The sequence below is a fragment of the Pyrgilauda ruficollis genome, unplaced genomic scaffold (genome assembly GCF_017590135.1).
Source record: "Pyrgilauda ruficollis isolate IOZ18807 unplaced genomic scaffold, ASM1759013v1 scaffold191, whole genome shotgun sequence".
NCBI lineage: Eukaryota > Metazoa > Chordata > Aves > Passeriformes > Passeridae > Pyrgilauda > Pyrgilauda ruficollis.
The window spans coordinates 297,947-320,406 of NW_024518207.1; the positions used below are offsets into that span (position 1 = coordinate 297,947).

The following is a 22,460-nucleotide window of genomic DNA, read 5'->3' on the forward strand; positions in this document are numbered from 1 at the left end:
GGCTGTGTTGATGACTTAACTTCAAACATTTGATCTTGAATTCATCAGCCTTCTGATTTTTCGAGCCCTGCAATTAATGTGGACAGGCTCGATCTTTGATGTGACCTGGTGGTCAAGGGAAACATAGCTGCAGCCAGACTGAGTTAATTCAAATCAGTTTGTAAACCCTGTTTTAATTCTCCCAAAGAAATGTAGATGATTTGCCCTGGAGTGTGTTGGTTGGTAATGGAGTGAGCACAGGATTTGCTGGTTCAAAGGGATTAAGCAGTGGGGCTGTTGAGGAAGGGAAAGGATGGGGCTGGTTCTCTCAGCTCTTTCAGGAGCCCTCAAACCCTACAGCAGGTGTTTCACTCAGGGCTCAGGAGATCAGAAAGCTCCCAGAGGAAATCATTTTGCAGGAGGAGTGTTGAATTAAAGCTTTGTGACCCTGATGGAGATTCAGTAATGTATGTGCTGTCACTGGCTGTCCTGGCCCTGGGGCCACTGGGGCTTCCCAGGAGCTCTGCCTTGGCTTTTTGGGATCTCAGGATTTGTGTTTTGGAGGGAGTCTCTCAAAAGCGTGGTGCACACAAGGCTGTGGTCACCGGAAATGCATCCACACCTGCCCTGGGCAGTCTGGAACTTCCCAGGTGTGTTATATGCTGTTAGGTAGGGTTGAACTGTGGGGCTGTGATGATGTAACCCCAAGTTGCTTCCCAAATAAACAAACAAACCTCCTCCTCCCTGGCAGTGGCTTTCCTTGGCCACGCTCTCTTGCCCTTTCCCTTGAGTTGACACTGGCTCCAGCTGACACAAGGAACCAGCAGGGAGACAATCACCTGATTTGCTTGTGGGGTTTGATTTTGGTGTTTTCTTTTCCCCTGCCGTGGTGTCCCTCCCTCAGCCAGCTCACCCTGGGGTTGGATGACTCCAAGGGTGTGGAGCTGCCTGTTCCAGCAGCACATCAGAGATAACCAACAGCAGCATCTCAGCTGGCTCAGCCATTCCCCTGCTGAATCCCAGCAGCTGGGTTTGCTGCTGGGTTAGGCAGAGGTGGGAAACTCTGCACTAATCCCGAGTCTGTGTCTTCGTTCGGAGAAGACTTTGCAGGATGATTATTATATTTTTAAGTCAGATGCCTGTCATTGCTGTTGTTGAATTCAGACATTGCATGAGCTGGGACCTGTTTGTTATATTAAAAATCTGTGTTCCAAATATTTGTTAGCAAATTACTTAATTTAATTTAGCTTCCTGCGAATGCTTGACTGCAGCCAACTCAACTCAGTTCAACACAACTCAGCTCAGCTCAACTCAATTAAATACAACTCAGCTCAGCTCAACTGCAGGCTCAGTAAAACACTGCTGAGATGCTCCTAACACTGTTTCCTTTGCTGGCCAGCCTCTGAGCCCAACCTGAAGCTGCGCTCCAGACTAAAGCAGAAGGTGGCTGAGAGGAGGAGCAGTCCCCTCCTGCGCAGGAAGGACGGGCCCGTGGTGACGGCGCTCAAGAAGCGCCCGCTGGACGTCACAGGTACGGCGGGTAAGTGACAATTCCTCAATCCTTCAACCCCTTCTCCTTTTCCAAAATGCCTTCCTGTCTCCTTTGTGTGCTTCAGCAGTGCTGGAACCAAGCTGAGGGCACTGGAATTGTCCAGCCTGGGGAGGCTGAGGTCAGGCCTCGTCCCCATCCGCAGCTCCCATCTCTGCTCCCTTTGACTAGGGACACACCTGGGGCTGTGTCAGTTAGGATGGAAAATAGGAAAAGGTTCTTGACCGAGGAGTTTTATACATACAGCTGTATTCAACTTTTTTTTTGACTACTCAACTGACAATTTCTTGTTGAAAAGTCCTGTTCTTCCAGGACCAAAGTTTGCAAGTGGGATCAGAGAGAAAATGATGAGATTATCATAAAGTTAATTCTTAGCACCATCTAGGGATGTCTCTGTGTAAGTACCACCCAGTGACAGCTTTGCCAGGCTTGTCTGGCTCTGGGGCACATAATCATCACTCCATCAAACTCAAAGTGAGCTCCCTTTAGACAGAGGGTGGGGTTGGGAGACCCTGGGATGCCTCAGCTCTTCTCTGTGTCAGAACCTCTCTGTTTGCAGAGGGGAAGGAGGATTTCAAGAGCTAAAAGTTGTGGAATCATAAAATACCCCAAGTTGGAAGGCACCCACCAGGATAATCCAGTCCAACCTTAGTCCTGCACAGGACACCACAAAAATCCCAGCCTGTGCCTGAGAGTGTTTTCCATGAGTTCTGGCAGCCTTTCAGACCTGAAAATCCAATTTCCTTCACTTACACAATGCTGTATGGCACATGGCTCCTGGGATAAATCAGCCTCTGCTGGCTGACCATTTTTCCCTGCAATGACTTCAGAAATGGCAGTGGAAGCTCCCATTTCTCACTGGCATGGACATGTTCAAGAAGCCAGCCTGGAACCTGTTGGAAAAGTGTCTGAGTTGTCATGGTAAGAGGGGTCTTTTAAATGGAAAATAAGTTTTAAAAACAGTCCCACTTTGTGGAATAGAAATTATGTTTAATCCCTGAAGAGCACAGGGGGTTCTGGTGGGACACCTTCCACTTGACCAGGTTGCTCCACCCTGGTTTTGAGCACTTCCAGGGATGGGGCAGCCACAGTTTCCCTGGACAGTTTCTCTATCCTGTGCCAGGGCTTTATCGCCCTCAGAGAGAAGAATTTCTTCCTACAATTCCCTCTAAGCCTGCCCTTAGAAGCCATTCCCCCTGTCCTGTCCCTCCAGGCCCTTGTAAAAATTCGCTTTTATTCCTCCTGGAGCAATGAGGGGGCCTGCTGCAGCCTCAGCCACTGCAGCTGCTGGGAGATTCTCCTGCTGCAAAATGGTTTGGGATGAGGAAAGTTCAAAAGAAAAGGTTTGAATGTTATTAACCCTCCCAAATAAAAGGAGGAACACTGGCAGCTGTGCCATAGAGCAGGTGAGAGATTTTCTGAGGGAGGTCTGATGCAAGGAGGTGCCTTTAGGGTTAGAGGGAAAGAGGGGGAGAAAGGCACTTCCAGAAGAATGAAGCAGAACAACTCCAACATCCTCCAGTCTGACCTCTTCAAGCCTTCCATGCCTTTTATTATCTTTCAATCATATTTCAAGTTATTAATACACTCTAAGAGAAATCCCCATGGGGAGAAGACTTAAATATGCTGAGTAGGTACTTGGATAAACCATCTGAAAGTGTTTGTTGGTATTTTAAGAACCCTGGGAAGATACAGGGGGAAGAAGCGGGGGAGGAGGAGGAAGAGGGCAGCTTTCATCCAAAACAAAACTTGAGGGGTTGTTATCTGTCTAAATACCATCACAGAGATGGTTTCCAATGTTACAAGTTGGTTTTGGATGTGTTTTTCAGACTCTGCATGCAACAGTGCTCCTGGATCTGGTCCCAGCTCTCCGAACAACAGCTCCAACAACATCAGCACCGAGAATGGAATTGCAGGATCAGTCACGAGCATCCAGGCAGAGGTACAGAGCCTCCTCCCTCTGGTTTGTAACACCCATCAGCTCTGGGAGGGTTTGAGGACTAAACCACACAAAAGGAAAAGCCTGACTTGTGACTTGGAGCAGACTTTGGGAATTACCTCTCAGCCTGGAGGATGCCTTATCTGTTTATTAAATCTGGTTTGGACCAGCTCACAGGCAGCTTGTGGTAGCTTGCAGTGGTTTTGCAGTGAGGAGAAAGTAAAAATAAAGGGATTCAGCAAGGTCAAAGGCAAGTATTTTAGTGTTTGGGGACTTTATTCCTGTATATAGGGTGGACTTATTGTGTGCAGTAGGCTGGTCTAAATATGACCAAACCATAATTGGATTAAAGGGAATGGATTGAAACTTTTCTTCCACAGCTGGGGATCTGAAAGCTTGGTGCCATGTGCTGGTTTATAATCCCATAAATTTTCACCATCACTTGAGGCATTGCTGGATGCCCAGGGCAGGGTGAGGTGGGGTTGGATTGAGCACAGCAGCTCCTGTGTTCAGGGATCTGGAAGCCAAGCTTTTCCAAGGGGTCTGGGCCATGTCAGCTGGCTCCCACTATAAACTGTGCCTCTAGAAAACCGGTGTGGTTGTCTGATGTTACTGGTGCATTTCTTTTCATCCAGCTTCCCATTAGCTGTTCTCCCCATGAATAGAGTCTGTCTTAACACCAGGGCTCCAAAAACAGGCTGAGGCTTGTTCTCCACAAATATTCCTTTAGAATTGAAAAGGCCTTCTGATGGTGGAAATGTCAGTCCTTATTGCTTTCTAGTTTTGTACAGATTTGCACTTTATTTTTTTCTAATGTAGTGTAACAGTATTTAATATGGGGAACATGCCTCCTTCTCCACCCTCTGCCCTGCCAAATGATGCAGCAGACATTCCAGCCGCTCTAGTCCATAGTAAACCTTACAGATTTAGGTAATTAGTGTGAAGATTAAGGTGGTGGGAGGTGGGGGCTTCACTTGTCCCAGGAGGATGAGCACTGAGTTTTGGTTTTGCTGATTCAGGAGCTGTCAGTCTTCTCTGTCCTTAGCAAACTGCAAATTCCCAGTTGCTGCTGATGGAAAAACTAGTGGGTTTGACAATTTTTTTGTGGCATAAACAGAGCAGGCAAAGTCCATGCAGGGCATTGGAATCAGGTGGTCTTTAAGGTCCCTTCCAGCCCAAACCATTCCATGAAGTCAGAGTGAGCTCCTGCAGGTAAATGAAGTTGGAGCATCCTCCTCATCCTTTTGATTTTTCAGGTTGATAATTAGAGCTGATCATCAGGGACTAGGCCACCAACACCAAACAAATGGACACTGACCACAAGAAAAGGTCTTTCCATCAACTGCTTGTAGTGCAGTTGTAATTTTGTGACTTAGGCTGAGGCACGAGCCTTTCCCTTTCCCAAAGGAAAATAACTCTGCTTTTTATTTCAGCATTCATGTCATGTGATCCCAGCTGATCCATTGGCCTGTATTTTGGAAAAAAACAAAACCTGGGGCTTGGTGTCTTTAAAATTCTCTTCTTCAGTATGAGTTGTATGACCTGGGAGCTCAGGTGTTGGAGATTCCTTTAATACCAAAATGGACCAGGATTTCCCATGTTCCCACCATTAAATGTTGGGCAATATTTGGGTGTTTCTGAGAAGATAATGCTGTGTTGCATTCTTAGCTTCATGTTTCATTTTAAATGAAAAGTATATCTCAGTGCTCCTAAGTTTGCTGCATCAGCCCTTGAACCAGGTGTGTTGGAAGATGGTGCCCAAGTTCATTATTTGAGTGCCTTCAGTGGGGAAAGACTGCAGCCCTGCCTCTTTTGGAGCAGACACTTTCTGTTTTGAAATACTGTTTTTAAAGGTTTTTCCCTCTCTGAAAGGCACACAACATTCATTGCCGTTGCAGTTGGTACAAGGCTGTAAAAACTCCTGGAGTACGGCTGCAGACCGTGCATTGGGAAATGGCTGTGTGCAATTCAGCCCAGAGATGGGAGCTGTGTGTTTAAAGTGGTGATGATAATGCTGCCAAATCCCATATGCTCAGAGCATCAAGCTGCTGTGTTCTTCTCTCCTCTGTTTTCTATATCAAACCCCCAGGAGAGGCTTTGAGGCACAACTCCAGAGTATTGATTGTTCAAAGGGAAAATTAGTGTAGTTTTGTTTCATTCATGATATCAGTAAAATATTTCATTCCTTTGCTGACAATAGGTATCTTATTTTCAATGGCACACTGACATTATGTAATTTAAATTAAAGCAAAATTGCCAGGAGTGCTCAAAAATCACTTGGAAGGAGAAGTGTGTGGGTACAAATAATCACATGGAGAGTCACTTTAGAGAGAAAAATGAAGTTTTTTTTACAATGAATCTGTTAAAAATAAGGCACAGGCTGCCCAGAGAAGCTGTGATTGCCTCATCCCTGGAAGTGTCCATGGTCGGCTGGATTTTGGGTTTGGAGCACCCTGAGATAGTGGAAGGTGTGCCTGCTCGTGGCAGGGGTGGAACAACCAGCCCTTGAACAATTCCAGGGATGGGACAGCCACGACTTAGGTGCAGATTGCCCTATAATAAAATGTTGAGTTAAACAAAATCCCCCTTTTTCACAGCAGCACCTGAATTTAACAGGGTTCTGTAGGAACCTTCTTGAAGTCTAAATTCTATTTATGTTGGAAAATCACCCGCAGAGACCTCAGGGTGATCAGAACACTGGTTTCCTAACAGGAAAATCAGGCACTTTATTGTAATTTTTATAATGGGTTTTCTAGTGAGTATTTCAAATCAGTCTTGTTTAGAAATTAAAGGTATTTTTGCTAAAGTGTTCTTGCTTCAAATGCCTGTAAGATAACTGAGCAAATCTTGCATTTCACCCTGAAAATCAGGAAATAGCTCCATAAATGCAACCTTGAGGCTTTTGGATGAGATTTTGAAGTCTGATTTATGCTAACACATGCTAGTAAATAACATAAATTGTCTGTTATTTGCTAAAGAGAAAAACAATTGTAAAGCTTTTCTTTCTTTTTTTTTTTTAAGATAATTGGTTTTACCTTTAAAAAGGCAAATGCTTGAGAAGGGCAAGTACCAAGGGAATAGCATGTAGCTGTTTCAGGGGAGGTTTATGTTGGAGATCAGGAAAAGGTTCTTCCCCTAGAGGGTGCTGGGCCCTGCCCAGGCTCCCCAGGGAAAGGGCACAGCCCCAGGCTGCCAGAGCCCAAGGAACATTTGGACAATGCTCCCAGGGGTGCACAGGGTGGGATTGTTGGGCTGTCTGTGCAGTTCTGGAGACTCTGTGTCCCCTCCTGCTGCCTTGTCCTGGTGAGTGCTGTGTCCTGGGGATGGGCTCTCACCAGGGCCGTGTTCTCCCTCTCCTTTCCAGACCAGCCTGGCTCACAGGCTCGTGAACCGCGAGGGCTCCGTGACACAGCTCCCACTCTACACCTCGCCCTCCCTGCCCAACATCACGCTAGGACTGCCTGCCACCGGCCCTTCCAGCGTGAGTGGGGCTGGGATCAGCCTCTGGGATGGAGGGATCAGCCTCTGGGATGGAGGGATCAGCCTCTGGGATGGCAGGGATTAGCCTCTGGGATGGCAGGGATCAGCCTCTGGGATGACAGTGGGGCTGGGATCAGCCTCTGGGATGGCAGGGATCAGCCTCTGGGATGGCAGGGATCAGCCTCTGGGATGGAGGGATCAGCCTCTGGGATGGCAGGGATCAGCCTCTGGGATGGCAGTGGGGCTGGGATCAGCCTCTGGGATGGTAGCAGGGCTGGGATCAGCCTCTGCAATGTCATCAGGGCTGGGATCAGCCCCTGGGCTGTCACTGAGGCTGGGATCAGCCTCTGGACTGTCACTGGGGCTGGGATCAGCCTCTGGGATGTCTCCTAACCCCCTGTGCCGCGTGCATTTGCAGGCGGGACAAGCGCAGCAGGACGCGGAGAGGCTCGCAATCCCAGCCTTACAGCAGAGGATCTCCTTATTCCCTGGCACTCACCTCACTCCCTACCTGAGCACTACAACGTTGGAGAGGGATGGGGGAACTGCACACAACCCTCTCCTGCAGCACATGGTCCTACTGGAACAGCCAACTGCACAAACGCCCCTGGTCACAGGTGAGCACTCCAGGGGCAGCACTCGAGCACCTGGAAAAGAGAGCAAACCAGCAGGGGTCTGTTGGGTTGTTTTCAAGGCAGCCTCTAGGTCCTGCATCACCTATGCATCCTGCAGGTAGAACATAAAACCTTGGTTTGTTGATTCATTGATTGGTGGTGATTTTTCCACAATCGGATCTCCCACCTCGTTTTGATGAGATGAAAATAAATAGTGTTATTCCATCAGGACAGCAAGGGTTGGTTGATAAAAGTTGAGAACTCTATTTGACCAGTTCAGATCAAAGTGAGGGCAAAAACATTGCATCTTAACGACTCCTGTTTTCCATGGATGGTTTCTATTCCATGAAAGTATGAAAGGCACGCACTTAGAAAATCACAGGTTAAAACACTTCCTTTCCATCATTAATATAAATAGCAAAACCATGGCAAAAGCAGCTGCCTCCCAGCAGATTGTATATGTTTGTGTGCGTTCCCTTTCCAGGATGGTAATTGCTGTGAGTCACTCGCGGTGCTGGGTTTCAGAATGAGCTACCTGTGGGAAGGCTTGTGGCTATAAATAAGCTGGATTTAAAGCATTAATTCCCACTGGGATGCATTCCTGATTTCCTGTGTGTGGTGCTGGGACAAAGGATGTTCTGCCTCAGTTGCTGACATGTTGGTTTTCCTTCCCTTCCTTCCATTTCTATTGGAAGTTCTTGGGAGGTGTCAGCCCCTGCAGCTCATGGCTGGTTGTACCTCCAGACTCCAGGAATGTCCACGGGGTTGGGAGCACACAGATATGGGGAGGCTGATGCAGAGAAGTGTGCTGTTTGCTTCCTTCAGTTTCCTGCATACTGTGTTTGCTTCCAAGCAAATTCCTTCTACTCCACCTGCTCCGTGCGGGGCTTTCCGAGCAAGTACAACATGTTACAGCCCAGCACTCAGGAGAAGGAGTCAGCACAGAGAAACAAGGAGAAATACACGTTCCAGAGGCAGCAGCTGAGAGGCAGCGAGCTCACACGTGGTCCCCAAAGCCTTGAGTGCACCGGCTGCCAAGCTGCAGCTAATATTTGGAAACTCCTTGGAAATAAAGTGGAGTTTATTAGGATTCTGCTGGAGAGCCTTGAGCTCTGGAGGTGTTCCCCTGACAGCTGCAGAATTAGCCATGATGGCTCTCTCTGGGCTGGAAGGTAGACATGGCCAGTTTGGGAAGCTAGACTAGAATTCCTGTGCCATTCCTCTTGGGAATGGTTACTCTGGGTAGTATTCTCCATGTTGTGGTACATGTCCTGATGTTCCTTATCCCTGATGGAACATACGCAGGGCTTGCAGCAGCCTGGGATAGTGGAAGGTGTCCCTGCCCATGGCAGGGGGTGGAATGACATGAGTTTTAAGTTCCCCCCCAAGCCAAATCGTTCCAGGATTCTGTGAACATGGTGTCTGCTGGAAAGCTTTCCCAGGAGCACCTTGGCCATTGCCTTGGAGGAAGGTAGTCTTCCAAAATATCCTCTGCAAGCTCTGCTGTCTGATTTGAACTTTTGGGAGGAGCAGCTGTGCTCTCAGGGAAAAGGAACACATCTTTCCCAATTATCCGTGTATTCATACGCAGACCTGTGTGTGTGCACACGCTGACATCTGCAGAAACATGCATTTATAAAATCAAATACCCTTTCACATGATCCCTTTCAGAAAAAGCAGAGAGTGGAAGAAACTCTGTAAGCCTGCTGAGAAAAGAGGCTTTCCCATGAGTCAGCTCCTTCCACGTAGGGCAGTTCTGTGAATTGGTGGGAAAGGAGGTCACATCCTGGGACACAAATGCCAAGGTGTTTCTAATCATCAGCATCCAGGTGGCTGCAGACATCTGGGCAGCTTCTCCCTCTCCTAAACCAAAGCCTGAGGAGAGCAGAGGGCTTCTTGCCCAAAAGTGACTGCAGCCCTAGCCGTGCTAGGGAGGCAGCTGGTTCCTGCAGCTTGAATTGAACCTGGGATCAGTCCCTAAACCAAGGTGAGCTGTGAGGTTTAAACTCCAGACCACTGTGGTCTCATGTAGCAACAGAAAGGTCAGTAAGGTGTTGCTGGTTTCAAGAAATCAGATGTTTCCAGAAGGTCTCTGAGTCAGCAGGCAGACACAGAGCTCAAACCAAGCAAAGCATTGCTCTGTGCAGTGGTGGTTAATTTGTCTGCTCTCTCTCAAGGCAGCTCCAGCTGTAGATGGCGAGGTGGCTGGGTTTGGCATGGTATCACTGTCACCGTCAGCATTACTCAACAGCCATTTTCTCCCTTCCTTTCTTCTTCCTTTTGTTTCTCCTCTGCTGTTTTTTCCTCCATATTATCTTCAGACTGGTATCTTTCAGGACTGCCCCTGCACGCACAGCCCCTGGTGGGTGGAGACAGGGTCTCCCCTTCGATCCACAAGCTGCGGCAGCACCGCCCGCTCGGGCGCACCCAATCTGCTCCCCTGCCCCAGAACGCCCAGGCCCTGCAGCAGCTGGTGATCCAGCAGCAGCACCAGCAGTTCCTGGAGAAACACAAACAGCAGTTCCAGCAGCAGCAGCTGCACATCAACAAGGTAGGCACAGAGCTTTCAATGCCTTTTTTCCTCCACAGCAGCCTCAAGTGGGGCCTCATGATTTCGGGGTCTCTAGTGTAGCTGTATTTGTGGGCTCTACCTCCAGCATCCCTGGGCCTCCCATCCTTGGAGCTCTCTCAGGCATGACACCTGGATGTAGTTGTGAGGGGAGTTACCTGAAACCCTGAAACATTTGCTGAAAGGCTGAGAGACTTAGGGGTCCTCACCTGGAGAAGAGAAGGCTCCAGGGAGAGCTCAGAGCCCCTTCCAGTGCCTAAAGGGGCTCAGGAGAGCTGGAGAGGGACTTGGGGACAAGGTGTGGAGAGACAAGACACAGGGAATGGCTTCCCACTGCAGAGGGCAGGGATGGATGGGATATTGGAAGGAATTGTTCCCTGTGAGGATGGGGAGGCCAGGCTGGGTGGGCCTTGGAGCAGCCTGGGCTAGTGACTGAGCTGATATTCCACCATCAGCCTGTGCTTCTGTTTCCCACCTTTTTTGCATGTTTAATGTTTGACAGGGAAGCACCAGAGGAGGTTTAGGTTGGAAAAGATCAGAAAAAATTTCTGCATTGAAACGGTGGTCAGGCACTGGCATAGGCTGCCCAGGCAGTGGGGGAGTCACCATCCCTGGAAGTGTTCAGACAACCTGTGGATGTGGCACTTGGGGACAGGGTTTGCGGTGGGTTTGGCAGTGCTGGGGGAAGAGTTGGACTCAATGGTCTGAGAGAGCTTTTCCAACTTTAAGGATTCTGTGATTTGTAATATCAGAAGAAGCTTTGCTCCAAGCCCCATCCAGCCATGCAAGTGAGTTGTTCCCTCTCCTCCAGGCACAAAAGCTCCACAGCCTCCTGGTCCTTCCAGCTGTAGGACAGGCTGCCTCAGACAATTGATTTTCCCCTGCTGTCACATCACTTCAGGGGCAAAAAAAAAACAGATCAAGAGATTTCTGTAGGCTTTCGCTGCTGCAGAAGGCTCTGCCAGGTACTCTGGGGCCCAAGTTGGCCTCTTCCTATCATCCCTTATCATCTCTTGTTTCTCCTTAGTCTATAAAAGTTAAAAATCAAAACCCAAAGGGAATGTGGGAAGAGCAACGTCGAGTCAAATGAGTTCAGCCTTTATCATCCTTTTTTTTTCCCTGTTTTTTACTCATTTTCGTCAAAGCTGTGTCTCCAGCTGTCCAAGAGTTGTTCTGTTTCTTCCTTGAGTTTGTCCTTCACCTCCAGAGGGAGGAAAGGGTGCATTCTTCTGGCTTCTGCACATCCTGGCATGGTCAGGGCTGAGCTGACATCCTCCTTTGCTTCCTGGCTTCTCTCTTCCTCTGCCTTTCTGCCTGTCCCTCTGATGGGGACTGGGGTCCCATCCACCCAAACCATTCTGGGATTCCATGGTTTTTCTGCTGAAGACTCCTCACTGATCTCTGATTTGTACATAGATGTCTCTAACCTGTTGGTAGGACCTTCAAGGTCTTCGGTATCCCAGGAATTTGCCACTATGGAGAAAGGTGTCCTGGAGAAGATGGTACGGAGTGATGGGCATGGCAATGCTCAGAGTTTGGATTTGATGGTCTTGGAGGTCTTTTCCATCCTTAATGATTCTGTGGTTCTGTTTATCACCTGTACTGGACAAATCCAACACCAGCTGAAATGTCACTAGCAAAAAATGCAGCTTTTTTTGCCCTCATGAAATGTTCCACCGAAAAATTATGAACTCTTTGGTTTCTCCTGTATTTATGACCTGACTTTGCTATGTGGTTTTTTTGCTGTGGTGTTTTTTTGGATCTTTTTTTTTTTTTTTTTTCTTTCCCAGGTTTTGGTTTGTTGTTGTTGTTTTTTGTTGGGGTTTTTTTTTTTTTTTTGTTTTTGTTTGGGTTGGTTTTGGGGGGGGGTTTTTTTTTTGGTTTTTTTTTTTTTTTTGTTGTTTTAATTTAATTTCTATTCTTTGTATTTCAAAGCTGTGAAGGAGAAATCTTGCCAGCTGCATGGAGCCTTTTAAAAATGAAAAATGCTTGTGACTAGAGAGCTGTAATTTATTCCGAGTGAAGTTGTTGTCTGCCCGAGGCTCGAGAGGCAGTGCCTTTACCAGAGGTTTATGGTGGCAGCTTGTGACAGCCAGAGGCCACTGGATATGAAAACAGAGGAGTAACCTCGTGGCAGAGGAAGCCAGAGAGCTAATTAAGGGATGGAGAGGTTATTTATGGTGCTCTGTGCTTACTATTTCAGATATATTTACAAGCATTCTCAGTGCTACCGTTACAGCCAGCCCCTCGCACTTTTATTCCCTCAGATTTTAAACTGCATGAGCACGTGCTCGTAAAACTGCACAAATGGAAGATTTTTAGGGAGTTTGGATGGGCCTGGCATGCAGATACTGAGTGTTTTGTGTGAAATTTGTTGGTAAGAAAGTGTCTTCTCTGCAAAATCTTCCTTTAAGGGTGGGGTTGCAACAACTGGAACTAGTGGCAGACCAGGAGATTCCCTTTGCAGATAGAATGTCTGAAATGTCCTTGCCATCCACCACTTGGTCTTCTCAGCCTTCACCGTGGTTGTCATTTAATTCTTACATTTTTAAGGAGTAGGAATAATTTAAAACTTCCAGGGAATTACACTGCCTCTCATTCCCATTAGGTATGACAATGGCACTCTAAGTTATTTTTCCCAGCAATTACCTTGTGCAGTTCAGAAGTTCAAAAGGCATTAAGTTCAAAAGCTTGAGACCTTCGATCCAAGCAGGGAAAAAAAAACAAAACCAAGCAGCAGATGGTTTATGATAATTTAATTATCTTTAAAACAGATAATATTCATCAAGCCTAAGAGGGCTTAAAGAAAATTAGTAGAAGAACTTTCAGCTTAATGTGGTTTGGTTATTCAGTGTGTGTTGTAAGGAATTAAACTTTGGGGGGGAGGGGGATGGAACCTCACAAAAATCCTTGATGGGTTTTGATCCCTGAATCTTTGCAGGGACCTCCTGAGGTCACTGAGGACAATGTCCCTCCTCTAACAGGTTGCCCAAGGATCTCCAAGGATGGAGATTCCAGAACCTCTCTGAAGAACCAGTTCAAGTGTTTGACCACCCTCACAGGAAGTAAAAAAAAGTTTTATTGTGTTCAGAAGGAATTTTATGGGTTTTAATTTGTGCCCATGGCCTCCTATCCCATCACCTGTGCGTGCAACCCATGAGAGTCCTGTGGTCTTAGGGATATCCAGGTGTTTTAAGTGGTAGTTCCTTCACCAAGGGAAGTTTTCCTTATTTGAGACTTTTCCTCTGGTATCAGAATCCTGGGATTCTTGAAGGATTGTCTTAAATAAGGCATTAATTCTATCTTGTGTGCCACCAGGTGCCTTCCCTCGTTCAGCAGTGGCACCAGGATCTCCTTAGCCTTCTTCTTTTCTTTCTTCATGTCCCTTGCCAGATTCAACTCCATTCCTGCCCCTCTGCCTTGCTTAGGTTATATGGCAGAGCCTTCCTTCCTGCTTTTGGGAGAAAAAAGGCTTAATTCCAGATTGGAGCCGCTGTTCTTCAAAGAGCAAGTTACTGACAAATAGTCCCTCCTCCTGCATGTGTTCGATAACCATGTTTTGATTTAGCTTTATTAGATTTAAAATCAATATTGCTTACCATACCAATGACCTAATCCTCATTAAACTTTGCCCTGACAACTTTCAAAGTGCAGCAGTTTCTTTATAAGCCTGTGAAACAGGGGCAGCCTGAGGTCTTGGAAAGGGAGGAAATGGATTGGTTTTCCTACGCTGGAGTTAAAAACAGGTCACATTTGGGGGTTTTTTTTATATCCCAAATAAGAATCATAAACAGTCTGAGACAGAGAACTGTGAATTTTATCTTGCCAAAGAACTTAAAAAAAGCCTGAGTGAATTACAGTGAAAACTAAATTCTTCCTTCAGGTTTAGGAGCTCCTCTCCGAGACATTTACTGTGTCTGGTTAGGAAGGTCAGGTTAGAACAATGCCACTCTTGAGGTTTGCTCTCAGCTGCACGTCCTGAGTTTCCTCTTAACCACCTCCATAAGAGTACAGATTTTCAAGTAATCATTATTTCAGCCTCACAGAAAAAAATCAGGGAGTGAATCGAGGTGATGTTGAGCAAACAGGCAGAAAAAACCCTGTTAGAGGGTTTGTGTCCTCCCTATTCTTTCAGAATTGAATTGCCAAACATCTCGATGGTTGCTCTGCGGGTTTGTGAATGGAGTAGCATCTGGAGGTGTGCAGGAACAAGAGGCTCTTATTCCTTCAGAGAGAGGATGAAGTGGAAAATAAGGGGGATGTCATTACTGGGGACACGGGATTTCAGAGCCCTCGACACCAAAGTTACCCTGACCTTTCCCTGCTTTGTTTTGGATTGTGAGACAGAACAACTCAGAACTGCTCCTTCCCATGAGCCTGGAGAGCAGAGCTCTGAGCGTTCCCCGTGGTGGGAGGCAGCTCTCTGATGAGTTTGGGGCTCTTTCAGATCATCTCCAAGCCCACTGAGCCGGCGCGGCAGCACGAGAGCCACCCCGAGGAGACGGAGGAGGAGCTGCGGGAGCACCAGGCGCTGCTGGAGGAGCCCTACGGCGAGCGGGCCACGGGCCAGAAGGAGCCCGCGGGGCTGGCCAGCGTGGTGCAGGTCAAGCAGGAGCCCATCGAGAGCGACGAGGAGGAGGCAGAGGCGCAGCAGGAGCTGGAGCCTGGGCAGAGGCAGGCGGAGCAGGAGCTGCTCTTCCGCCAGGTCTGGCGCTTGGGTTGTTGTAAGACGTGGATTTGGGCTTGGAAGTCGCCTTGTGCTACTCTGAGGGGAAATGGCTCCCGAGGGTTGGCTGGTTACAGGAACCCAATTTAAACTCAGGTGATTCCTTCCCTGGAGTCACCTGCCAGCTGGCAAACCCCGGGGAGGAGAGTGTGGATCACCTGCACAAAACAGTCACTGCATTTATTGAGCCACTGAAACACTTCCATGGGTGTTTCTTTAGGAAGATAAAGTCTATCCTAACATTTCTGAGCACTAGACACCAGTAGGAGACTGTATTTTGGTTTAATGATTTAAAACTGATTTCTCCAGAGAAAGACTGCACATAAGGGAGCAGGGGACAAGTGGAGGGTGTTCCTGCCTCAGTGAGCCTCCAGCTAGGCTCACTTTTGAGGCAAAACACCTGAGGCTTGTGGATTGCAGGTGATAAATCCAATAACAAGGAAGCACAGTGTAATAGAGCTGGTCCATGTCCTTCAGGAATGTCATTGAGATGTTGCTCAGGAGCTACATTTGCCCAGGAAAGCTGTGGCCACCTCATCCCTGGAAGTGTTCAAGGCCAGGTTGAATGGGGCTTGGAGCAACCTGGGATAAGGGGAAGGTGTCCCTGCCCATGGCAGAGATGAGCTTTAAGGCCCAAGCCATCCTGGGATTTTCTAATTCTGTGTTGCTGATGATGGACCATTGTCAGTGATACCATTCCTCTGAAGGTGGAACCTCTCCGCCTTAATCCTGAATCCATGGTCACACCTCAGGAGTCTTTAAAATAGTATCTCCTTTGCAACTGTTTTGCCTCAGAGCAGGAGGGAATTTATAGAGGGAATGGGATGGAACAGCCATCCCTGCTGCCCAGGAGCCTGTCCAGCTGATGGTGTGGCTGCACAGAGAACCAGCTCAGCTAAGAGCTCCCTCTCCAGCCTGGGATCCAGTTGAGTGGGACTCGTTCCATGGCCTGGGCTGTTTCACTCTTTATTGTCCCAGAGCAGTGGGGTGGGAGCACAGGAGGAGGAAGATGAGGGAGCTGTGGGGAAGATGGAGCTGCCCCTGGCAGTGACTCTGTCAGTGTGCACCAGGCTCAGGCTGGGGCTCCATGTGTTGTGCCTGTCTGACTTGGTGCTAGAAATGTCACATCTTCCTTTGCTGCACGCAGGGGAAAGGAGTCCAAGCCTGAGAGCCTTCAAAAACCCTTTTGGGAAGGCCCTTTCAGCAACTGCCTGCTTCTCTTGCCCACAGCAAGCCCTGCTCCTGGAGCAGCAGCGGATTCACCAGCTGAGGAACTACCAGGCGTCGCTGGAGGCAGCTGGCATGCCCGTGTCCTTCGGGGGACACCGGCCCCTGTCCCGGGCACAGTCCTCCCCTGCCTCAGCCACTTTCCCCATGTCCGTGCAGGAGCCACCCACTAAGCCAAGGTTCACAACAGGTGAGCTTTTTGGGGGCTCTGGGCTGTGGGGGGATCTGGTGACTGGTTTGTTTTACACAGAGCTGTTCTGTGAGGGCACAGAAAAGAGGGAATGGCTTTAGGCTGGGAGTAGTGTTAGATGGGATATTGGAAGGAAATCCTTCCTTGTGAGGGTGGTAAGGTTGCCCAGAACAGCTGTGCCAGCCCCATCCCTGGGAGTGTCCAAGGCCAGGTTGGACAGGACTTGGAGCAGCCTGGGATAGTGGAAGGTGTCCCTGCTCTACCCCTGAGGTGAGCTTTAAGGTCTCTTCCAACCCAAACCATTCCATGGTGATGATTCTGCGACTTTCTTCCCTGTCCCTGCAAATCCGTAAGCGTTAGCTCTGCATCTCATCCCCATTTGGGTACTCCATAACATCCTGCCTTCCTCGGGGAGCACACTGAGTCATCCCTGTTGTCCTGCTCATCCCTTCTGCTGAGCAAAAACACCCTGCACACACACAGCAGCAGCAGCAGCAGCACAGCCCTGGGGCTCTGTGTCCAGGCACACAGAGCGAGTCCCAGGCTGTGACAGAGCTGATTTAGAGGCAAAGCAGGGAAAGCCAGTGCTCCTGAAAGACAGAGTGCCTAATGCAATGCTGGCTCTGTTTCCTCCACCTTCTCCAGTCCTCCATAGCCTCATGCCATCAGTTATCCACTGGGCTCCCTGCCAGCCTCCCCTCCTCCTGTTGCACAGGAGGCTGTGCCTGCAGGTTGGGAAAAACGAAGTGAGCTGGTGATTTCAGCTTGTCTTGAGGAGACAAAGAGACCAAAGGGTGTTTGTGGAGGAAAATGATGAGTGCAATCCTGTGTCTGTCTGGTGGAAAGCACAAGGGCAAAATAGGTGTTGATCCCCATCCCTTGGAAGTGTTCACAGCCAGGATGGAGCAGCCTGGGACAGTGAAAGATGTCCCTGCCCATGCTGGGGGTGGAACAAGATGGGCTTCAAGGTCCCTCCCAGTCCAAACCACTCTGGGATTCTGTGATCTCCCCACCAAGATTTAAAGCAAAAAAACTTAATTGTTCTTCCTGTATCCTGACAGCCAACTCTTCTACTCCAAAATCCTTTCTGCTTCTTCAGTGCCCTTAGCAACAGCTGAAAGTTGATTTTCCCTGCGACTCCTCAAGCCCTGTGTTGGGTGATAAGGGCTGATTTTGAAGTCCGCCTTCTTCCGCAAATGTCAGGCTCTTACTTTGTGAATGAGCAATTTGCAACATGATGTGTTCCCTGGGAAAAGGAAAAAGGGAGGTGGGGGAGGGGAATCCACGACGCCCAAATAAGAGCGACTCATGATGTTACTTCCCTTTCATTTCTGCTTTTATTCCATTTTTAACCTACACTTCTTGCATCACGCAGCTCAGTGCTGTGAATTGGGTTTATTTTCAGGCCCTGGTGGTGTAGTAATAGTGGCATGTTCAGTGTTCCTCAGCTCCTGGCTGCAGGCAGGGTGGGAAGTATGTGCTGTCAGTTCTGGAAAAACCCAGGGAATAGCTCAGGTTTTGTAAATCTGCCCTTTAAAGTCCCTGTTTGTTCTTAATGTTTAACTCAGAATTTCAGCACAACTGCATTTCAAATGCAGTTGGTTCTGGCCAGATTAAAAGATTTTGGCTTTTGCCAAGGGTGCAAGGAAAAGTCCCCTGGCTCAGGGTCAAAGCAGATGAAACTTGAGCTTCTAATACACTTAACCCCAAACCTTGGGGCTTTAAAAACAAGGAAGCCTGGCCCTGCTTGAAGGGATTATTCATTCCTTCTCTTTCTTCCCTCCTCCTCCTCTGCTGGTATTGAAGCTGCCCAATCAATCACATGCAAGACTCTGAACATACAAATAAATAGCATTTCCTAGCAGAGGATCTATGTTTGACTCAGATCTGCCTCTGAATTTCATTCAAAATTGCAGGCAGCAGTAAGAATGCAGATTTGAGAGCTGTGCTGCTTGGAAAAGATGCTGTTCCAGTATCAGGATTTATTTTCCTCGGAGGCAGGGTTTGGAAAACTAAAACAGTGGCTTAAAATAAGAGGTGGAATATCACACTGCTTTTATCCAGCACTGCACAGAGTGATGAGGTGCAGAATGCTTCAGGTAGTTCACCTGTAAAATACCATTTTCACAACATTTTTCCACATTAAGATTCCAAAGGTTTGACTTTTCTTTTTCCTTCAATCTCTGCATTTATGCTGGGTGAATGGAGAAGGAAAAAAACAATAAAATCAGACATTTGCTGGCACTAATTAAGGTGCAAAGCATAAAGGTAAGGCCTCTGTACTAGTCCTAAAACTAGTCCTAGGTCTGGTTTAATTAACCTGCACTGTCTGCATAGGAGAAGCAAGGGAAAAAAGCCCACTGCCATGGGCATGGAAGCAGGAGAAAGGGGAGGAAAGGCATTTCAGCTGCTGAGCATGTGTGAGTTAAATTGCCTCATGTTTTGTTGGAGTTGTCCACGGTGGCGTGTCGGAGATTGTGTTTCTGGAGGTGGATACTAAAGCTTAATCACCAGGATTGAGCTGTTCTGTGGAAGGCAGGAAATTAAAGTCTTGGGTGTTTTTCAAAAGCAAGTAGTGCTGAAGTGCATCAGGCTTCTTTTTCCTGAGGAAAATCCATCTGGCTGGTAAGTGCTTTGCATACTGATCCTAAGGCAGAGGAATGAGGATTGGAATTGGTGTGATGGTTTGGTGAGAGGGCTGCAAGAAGCAAACTTCATTGAATGGCCCTAATTAAGCCAACTGTGATCACTCTGGATGTGGACGTGGCCCTTAAGAGAGCAGTCATTGTCCAACAGAGAAAGGAATTGTTCCTCCTTTTCATGTTTGGTATATTATACAGAAATAATACAGAGAGCTGATGCTCTCCCTGGACTTAACCCCAAGGAGTTAGCTCCAGACAGCTGGAAGTTCTGGGGTTGATGTATATTTTATTTTCCTGTCTCTCACAGTGACCAACACCTGAGACTTCAAAGGTCCGGGGCAAAGAGCCACGTCCTGCAGTTCTCCAACATGATGCCCATTACTCCACATCAAAGGGAGAGCTGTGCCCTTCCTGGATCCTTCCAGCAATCAGTTTGATGTCCCAAAGCATGACACTTAATTTTCCTTCCTCCCAGAAAGCAGGTCCTTGAACTTGCCCTCTCTAGCTCCAGCAGCCCCTGCAACTTTAATGAATACTCGTGCCTGCCCTGTTCTATGCACTTGAATAAGGATCCTCGGGTTAGGCCATTAATTTGCATAGCTCCAATTATCCAGTCTCTGATCTCCTGTAAAAATGGGTCCACACATTATTCTGATGTTCTGCATTAAAGGGTTTTTCCTTTCTGATGAAGGCATTTATTCTCTCCTGTGCAGAGCAATATAATTATCTGAACCTCAGATCATATGTTCGTTCTGCCAAGAAAAGCCAGTTGGTTTTGCTTTAGTGCTGACCTTTAAAAATTATTGTTCTTATGTCTGAAAAGAGTCTTGCTTCCAGCACCACTTCAATTAACTTGTAAGAGCCAGTGTAGTTTTGTATTTTGAGCTTAAATTGCCGAGCTTTCCTTCGTGTGAGTGTGTGTGTGTGTCTGCAGCTGAGTGTTCCCAGCCACAGGAAGGAATTGGGAACAGCTCCTTTTTCAACTGGGCTGGTTTCTAGGAAAGAGAAATGATGAGTGATTGACACTGCTGTTATCAGTGAACCCCTGGGAAAGGAGAAACCATTGATGAAGCAAGGTCTGTGAACACCAGGTGGGATAGGTTCCTTGAGCAGTTTGGGTTGGAAGGGACCTTGAAGATGATCCATTTCCATGGGCAGGGACACCTCACAGTATCCCTGGCTGCTCCAAGCCCTGTCCATCCTGACCTTGGACACTTCCAGGGATGGGACAGCCAGGGCCTCACCACCCTTACAGGGAAGAATTTCTTCCATGAATGCAGTCTGAATTTCTTTTAGTTTAAGGCCTTGCACTAGTTCAGTTCAACTCAGACTGGGGTGAAAGCTTCTCCTCAGGTGAATTCTGAGCTTGCCTTGCCCCAGCAGCTCCTGGTGGTGTTTGATGCTGTGACTCAAACACGGGAGACCTTGAGAGAGCTTTGCAGCACAACCTCCTCCAGGTGAACTCAGGCTGACCCAAGGGCAGCCAGTTCCCAGGGCTCTGTTCTCTCCCTGGAACCCATGGTGGTTTGGCTTTTAGGGGGTGTTTTTTCCCTCTGCTCTCACCTACAGCACAGCAAGGAGCTGCCAGACACCTCCCCTGAGGCTGCAGACCTGCAAGAGCTGGGGCCAGAGCAGGGAGCCAAGATTCCCGGTGGCGCAGCGTGCCCACACCCAGCCAGGAGGTGGGACTGCAGCTGCAGCCAGGCCTGGCAACGTGCAGGAGCTCAGCCCCAGCTCCAGCTGCTCTCAGGGTTCCCTGTGAGCCCCTTGGAGCTCCCAGGTTGTGCTGTGTGTCCGTGCTGGAGCTGGGAGCACGGATCCAGCTGTGGGTGTGATCGCCTGGGATTTCCCCACAGTGCTCTCAGCTGGGCTGCACATCCTTGGACATTGGGGGCTGGGACTGGTTTCTGCCACTGCTGCCTTCAGAGGCTTTGGATTCTGATCTAGACCTTTGCATTCAGCAGAAATCATGGAAAACCTTGGGGTGAAAAGGACCTGAAAGGTTATCTGGTTTTAAGTCTCTGCCATGGGCAGGGACACCTTACACTAGCCCAGGCTGCTCCAACCTGGCCTTAGACACTTCCAGGGATCCAGGGGCAGCCACAGCTGCTCTGGGCACCCTGTGCCAGGGCCTGCCCACCCTGCCAGGGAACAATTCCTAATTCCCAATATCCCATCCATCCCTGCCCTCTGGCAGTGGGAAGCCATTCCCTGTGTCCTGTCCCCCCTTCTCCTCTCCAGGTGAGCACGCCCAGTCCTCCCAGCAGAGGGGCTTCAGCACTTGGACCAACTTTCATACAGATACTTCCTGCAAGAAACCCTTTTCTGGGGGAAAAAACCCCAAACCAACCACTTTTATTCTGTTTTCTGGAGCTTCTGGCTGAAGGAAAGATGGATTTCAACATTTGACTTCATGTCTTTTACTCGAGAGAAATAACTAAATGTCTTCTGTCACTGGGGAGGATCTGCTGTTTTCCTCCAGTTGGAATATTGGCTATGGAATCCCAACTTCCCCTCCAAAATTGTACCCAGGCAACTCTGGAGTGTGGATCAAAGCCTCCTGCGCTGCTGTCACGCTGTAAATCCCTGGAATGCAGGGGGATTTAGCTGCCCGAGCCCCTCGTTGGGCTGAGCACCTCGGTGCTGCCCAGTACCGCTGCCCCGGTGGGCGCTAAGGGCTGCAATTAGCAAACAAGGCACGAGCTGCTTGTGAAGGCAGCCAGGAACGCTCGGTCCTTCTGGGTTTGCTCCCAAGCCCTGGAGGCGTTTTGGCAGCCAGGGAAAAAGCCCCAGATCCCGTTCCTGTGCGCTCACATAGGTGTCACCTCCCCCTGGCATTTCATTTCACATCTTGGTGCCGATTTGCTTCTGATATCCCTTGAGGATTTCCCTCGAGGGAAGGGATGGATGCAGCTTTGGGCTTTCAGTTCTTTGTGGCTCCCACACAGTTTTGACCTAGAACTGTTGACTCCATAGTGCAAAATATCCTTTTGTTCTCCCTCAAACTGGCAATTTGTGGTGGTTTTTTTAACCTGAGAGCAATTCTGTGCCCTGTGCTGCAGGCCTTGTGTACGACACCTTGATGCTGAAGCACCAGTGCACCTGTGGAAACACCAACAGCCACCCTGAGCACGCAGGCAGGATCCAGAGCATCTGGTCCAGGCTCCAGGAGACGGGGCTGCGGGGCAAGTGTGAGGTAAGGGAAACACCACAGCAGGCCACATGGCTGGTTTTATTAGTAGTATTAATATTATTACTACATTACTATTATTATTACTATTATATTATTATGCCAAAGAAAAGAGCAAGATATGATGTAACCCTCTCATTTGTTATCCCTCCCAATTATTCCAGCAAAAGCAACAGCTTTTCTTGTGCTTTAATAACTTCTTTTTGTACTCTTTATTAAGTAATGGTCAAGCTATGCTTGGGGGTAGGAGGAAGGCACTGAGCACCGTTCCATCACAAGAGGTTAAATTAGATTTATTTGATATATTTTAAGAGCAAGCAAATGGAGAGAAAAAGCTTACTTATTAAACAGAAAG

At 48.3% G+C, this 22,460-nt stretch overlaps 1 protein-coding gene across 12 annotated transcripts in view; it reads left to right on the plus strand.

Annotated features, from left to right (window-relative positions):
- The window catches only part of HDAC4 (histone deacetylase 4), a 174,809-nt gene that overhangs the window by 120,502 nt on the left and 31,847 nt on the right, over window positions 1–22,460 (plus strand). For 8 of the 12 annotated variants that reach the window (XM_041465775.1, XM_041465772.1, XM_041465774.1 and 5 more), the window contains 8 exons: window positions 1,379–1,519; window positions 3,358–3,470; window positions 6,832–6,948; window positions 7,366–7,564; window positions 9,883–10,112; window positions 14,578–14,835; window positions 16,087–16,273; window positions 21,978–22,111. In XM_041465775.1, the coding sequence (XP_041321709.1) occupies window positions 1,379–1,519; window positions 3,358–3,470; window positions 6,832–6,948; window positions 7,366–7,564; window positions 9,883–10,112; window positions 14,578–14,835; window positions 16,087–16,273; window positions 21,978–22,111 (1,379 nt within the window). The remainder of the gene's footprint in view (window positions 1–1,378; window positions 1,520–3,357; window positions 3,471–6,831; window positions 6,949–7,365; window positions 7,565–9,882; window positions 10,113–14,577; window positions 14,836–16,086; window positions 16,274–21,977; window positions 22,112–22,460) is intronic. The other 4 variants (XM_041465769.1, XM_041465770.1, XM_041465768.1 and 1 more) reach the window with 3 other exon arrangements.